Source organism: Cygnus olor, chromosome 4, assembly GCF_009769625.2.
Source record: "Cygnus olor isolate bCygOlo1 chromosome 4, bCygOlo1.pri.v2, whole genome shotgun sequence".
Taxonomy (NCBI): Eukaryota; Metazoa; Chordata; class Aves; order Anseriformes; family Anatidae; genus Cygnus; species Cygnus olor.
The window spans coordinates 77,551,120-77,555,778 of NC_049172.1; the positions used below are offsets into that span (position 1 = coordinate 77,551,120).

The 4,659-nt window shown below is 76.5% G+C and overlaps 1 protein-coding gene across 1 annotated transcript; it reads right to left on the reverse strand.

Annotated features, from left to right (window-relative positions):
- Positions 1-450: 450 nt before the first annotated feature.
- LBX2 (ladybird homeobox 2) lies at positions 451-4,330 on the reverse strand. Its single transcript, XM_040556668.1, has 2 exons — positions 3,892-4,330; positions 451-887 (listed from the first exon to the last, which is right to left on the reverse strand). The coding sequence occupies exons 1-2, from the start codon at positions 4,220-4,222 to the stop codon at positions 490-492; spliced, it is 729 nt and encodes a 242-aa protein (XP_040412602.1). The 5' UTR covers positions 4,223-4,330; the 3' UTR covers positions 451-489.
- Positions 4,331-4,659: the final 329 nt, after the last annotated feature.

Here is a 4,659-nt window from a genome sequence, read left to right on the forward strand (position 1 = left end):
GGCGGTGCCGGCGCGGGGCTGGGCAGGGCGCCGGGGTCTCAGGGACCGCGGCTCCGCTCCCCGCCTCGGCCCCCGCCCGCCCCGGAGCCCCCCCGGGCTGAGCACCGCACGCGTGTGCGCAGCGCGCCCAGCTCGGGCTGCAGCGGGGGGTGCGTGTGCGTGGGTGCACTCATCCGTCCGTCTGTCCGTCCCTCCGTCCGTCCGTCTGCCCGTGCGCAGCCCGCCGCGCCCCAGCGAGCCCCCCCGCTCCTCGTTAATAAGGTGTCTCCTTTATTCAAAATATATACACGCGGGGCGGCCCGGGCCTCGCGGACGGACCGACGGGACAGTCACGATAGAAAATAAAATTAAAAAAAAAAAAAAAAAAAGAACGAAGACAAAAAAGAGAAATTGCACCAAAGCCCCCGGCGCGAGGGCGGGGGCAGCGCGGCCGCCCCGTTCCGGCGGCGGCCCGCGGTCAGTTCCCGGTGCCGGCCCGGCCCCGCCGCCTCAGTCCCCGACGTCGATCTCCTCCTCCGAGAGCTCGGCGGCGGGCGGCGGCTCGGGGCCGGCGGCGGGGGCGGCGGCGGGGGCGCGGGGGGGCTCGGGGAGCGCCGCCAGCTGCTCGAGGGCGGCGGGGGGCAGCGCCTGCAGCGAGGCCACGTCGGCGCGCATCTCCTCCAGGTCGCGCTTGAGCTTGGCGCGGCGGTTCTGGAACCAGGTGATGACCTGCGCCGTGCTCAGCGCCAGCCGCTGCGCCAGCTGGTCGCGGTCGGCCGGGGAGAGGTACTTCTGGTAGAGGAAGCGCTTCTCCAGCTCGTAGATCTGCTGGTTGGTGAACGCCGTCCGCGACTTGCGCCGCTTCTTGGAGGCCGGGCGGTGCCCGAAGGCGCCCAGCGGCTCCCGACCTGCGGGGGACACGGCGTCAGCGCGGCCGCCCCCGGCCCCGCCGCCCCCCTCGGCCCCGCCGCCCCCCGGCCCCTCCCCGGCCGAGCCGTGCTGAACCGACCCGAGCCGTACCCAACCGACCCGAGCCGTGCCGAGCGGTGCCCGACGAGGCCGTGCCGAGTTTTGCAGAGCCGGCCCCGCTCAGCCGTGCAAAGCGAGCCGAGCCGAGCCGTGCCGAGGCGTGCAGAGCCTTGCAGTGCCGAGCCGAGCCGCGCCATGCCGCCCCGTGCCGTGCCCGGTGCCGGGCGCGGCCCTGCCCGTGGCTCCGCACGGAGCCCAGTGCCCAGCCGCGGGTTCCCGGGGCCCGGAGCCGCCCGCCGCTCCCGGCCCCCTCCGCCCGCTTCCCTCGCCGCTCCACAGCGGCCCCGACCCGGGCCGAGCCGCCGCCCGCCGGCTCCCCGCCGCGCCCGGCCGAGCCCACCCGTGTCCCGCGGCCCCGCGGCCGCTCCGTCCCCCGCTGGCCCGGCCCGGCGGAGCGTTCCGGGGCTCCGGTCCGGTCTTTCCTCGCCGGCGGCTCGCCCCCGGTCGTGCGTCCCGGAGCGCTGCCGCAGGGCCCGCACCGCGCCGCGGCCGGGCCGGGCTCGCCCCCGACCGGCCCGCGCTGCCGGCTGTCCTTTCGCTTCAGCGCTTTTAGGAACTCCCGCTCCCCGCGGGCCCGTCCCGGGGCCAGCCCTCAGACCGTTCCGGTTACCGGTGGGCCGGTGCCCCGCGGCCGGTTTGCGGTGTGAGTCGGTTCTGGCCGCGCCGAAGCTCCGAGGCCCCGACAGACCGCGCTCAGCGGCTCCTCCCGGTAAAGCGCTTCTGCGAAATGCGCGGATCCGTGTGCGGCAGCGGCCGGTCTGCTCCGCGCTCGGTAACGGCTTCCCACCGGCGGCGCCGTCCCGGTCCCGCTCCCGGTCCCGGTCCCGCTCTGCCCGCGGCTCCGCCCGGCCGTTGAAGCCTTTCTGCTGCCGGCGGCACCGACCCGCCGCGCTCGGTAGTGCGGCTCCCGGGGCCCGGCTCGGCGGCGGCTCGCCCCGTGCGGCTCCCGCTAACGTTTCGCCGTAGCCCGCGGGGCCGCGGCCCGGGCCGCTCTCGGTTCTCCTCCCGCTGAGCGTTCGCCGCCGGCCCCGGCCCCGCTGCGGCCCCGTCCGCCCGTAACGGGGCTGCCCGGCCCGGCCCGGGCTCCGCGAGGCGCCGGTCGGCGGCGGCTCCGTCCGTGTGTCCGTCCGTGCGGCGCGCTCGTTCGCTAACTGCGGGAGCCCCGGGCTGTCCCAGTTTTCTGCCCGTGTGTCCGTCCGTGCAGCGGGCTCGTTCGTTAATTACGTTAATTACGGGAGTCCCGAGCTGTGCCGGTTCTGTCCGTGTGTCCGTCCGGGTAAGGGTTTTGTTCGATAATTACGGGAGTCGCGATCTGCCCGTCCGTGTCCGGGTGTCTGTCCGGGTAACGTTTTTTTTCTTTTCTCTTTTTTTCAACAATTACAGGAACCCCGCTCTGCCCATCCGGGTAAGGATTTCGTTGTTAATTACGAGAACTCCGATCTGCCCGTCCGTGTCCGCGTGTCCGTCCGCGTAAAGGATTTTTCGTTAATTTCGGAACCACGCGCTGCCCGCGTTCTGTCCGTGTGTCCGTCCGGGTAAGGGCTTTTATTTTTTCGATAATTACGGAGCCCCGAGCTGTCCCGTTTCTGTCCGTGTGTCCTTCGGGGTACGTTTTTGTTTTCCCCGTTAATCACGGGAGCCCGCTCTGCCCGTCCCTGTCCCCGTGCAACGGTTTCTTTTCGTCAGCTCCGAGGGCCGCGCTCTGCCCGTCCGTGTGTCCGCCCCGTAAGGGCCTTTGTCGGACCGGGGCTGCCGGGCCGCGCACACGGCGGCTGCCGCTGCCGGGAGCCCGGGGCCGCCCGGGGCGTTCGGAGGAGCCGCGACCGGGCCGGACCCCGCCGGCGACGTGGCTGAGCGGTCGGGCTGCCGCCGCCGTTCCCCCCCGGTAGCCGCGCGGCCATTTCCAGCCCCGCCGGGCCGCCTCTGCCGGTACCGGGTGCCAGCGGCCGCCGGGGCCGGGAGTCCGCGCAAACGGGATTTCTGCGCTACAAACGAGGATCGCTGCCGGGGCCGGCATGTCCGCTCGTAACGCGGTGAGGAACCCAGCCCCGCTCCGGGGGACGGAAAAGCCGCGGCCCGGCGCGGGTTTTCGTTAAAGGCTTTCGTTACCGACGGGAGCGAGCCGGCCGCGGCCGGTCTGCCCGAGCGCTCGGTAACGGATCCGCACCCGCCGCGGGGCCGGTGCCTCCGTTTTAAGGCTGGGGCCGCCGGCGGGACCGATCCCGTGCTCTCTGCGGCGCGGACACCGCGGCCCGGCCCGGCGGCGGCTCGTTATGTGCGGCTCCCGGTAAAGGCGCCGGGGCCCGGCCCCCGCGCCCGCTGCAGCATTTTGCGGAGCTCGCGCTGCCGCCGGGCGCCGAGGGCCCGGTACCGGGCTCTGACCGCGCCCGTCCCGGGGCCGCGGCGGAGCTTCCGCGGAGCGGCTCGGCCGGTGCGCACGGCAGGGGGCTCGCTGGGCCCCCCGGGCCGGCCCCGGCCTCTGCCTCCCTCCGGGCCGCGGCTCCGCGGAGCGGTAACGCCGCGCCCGGTCCTCGCTGCGGGCTCGCACCGGGCCCTCCCGGGCCGCCGCCGCCTTCCGGGCTCTGGCCGGCGCCGCGGCCCCGCTCTCCCGGTGCGGACGCGAACCAAACTTACCGCAGCCGCCGGGCCGCGCCGCGCCGGGCTGGAGGCGAGGAGAGACCCCGGAGGCGGCCCAGGCCCGGCCCGCCCCGGGAGCGCGTCCGCCGCCCGCCGCCCCCTCCGCGCCCGGCCCGGCCCGGCCGCCGGGACACGCACCTGCCCCGCTCCCTCCGGGCCCCCGCCGGCCCCGGGCCGCCTCCCCGGCCGGCCCCGCTCCCGGCCCCGGCCCCGCGCCGCCGGCCCGGCCCCGAGGCGCCCCGGTACCTTCCGCCGCCTGCAGCACGTTCAGCTCCAGCCCCTTGAAAGTTTTGCTGGCGAGCTCCTCCAGCGCGCAGAGCGGCGAGGACGGGGCGCACACGCCGTTGCGGGGCGCGCCGGGCCCCGCCGCCTTGTCCGGGAGCCGGGCCGGGGGCGCGCCGTGCCCGGGGGGGGCCCTGCGGCCCGAGGGCCTGCTGAGGATGTCCTCGATGCCGAAGGGGGTCAGCGGCTTGTTGGAGTTGGCGGGCGGCGGCAGCTGGTCCAGGGCGCCCCGGCGGCGCTCCTCGCCCGCGGCGGGCAGCGGGGGGGAACCGGCCGCCTCCCGCGCCGAGGTCATGGCGCGTCCCCGGTCCTGCACCGGGGCCGGCTCAGCGGCGCGCCCGCCTCATGCTGCCGGGGCCGCGGCGGCGGATCCCCCCTCGGAGCCGCTGTCCCGGCCGCCCCGCCCGCGCATGAAGCGGCTCCGCGCCGGCCGCGGCCGCACTTAAACCCGGCGGGCGCAGCCCGCCCCCTCGGCGGGGGCCCGGCGGCGGCGGAGCGCTCGGCCTCCCGGCGCCGGGAGCCGCTCGGCGGGCAGGGCGAGCTCCGCGCCCGCCGCCGCTGCCCCCCGCGGCCCCGGTGCCGCAGCCTTAAAGGCGCGGGGCCGGGGCGGATAACGGGGCACCGGGAGGAGGAGGAGCCGCGGGGGCGGGAGCCGGGAGCGGGGGAGCGGGGCGGGGGCCGGGGGGGTCCCCGCCGCTCCGGCCCCGCGGGGCGGGGGGGGGCTCCGCTCCC

Excerpts from the sequence above, each read along its gene's own strand:
- LBX2 (XM_040556668.1), bottom strand. The coding sequence starts at position 4,222 with ATGACCTCGGCGCGGGAGGCGGCCGGTTCCCCCCCGCTGCCCGCCGCG. Across the intron at positions 888-3,891 it reads CGTGCTGCAGGCGGCGGAAG|GTCGGGAGCCGCTGGGCGCC; the intron begins GTACCGGGGCGC and ends TGTCCCCCGCAG.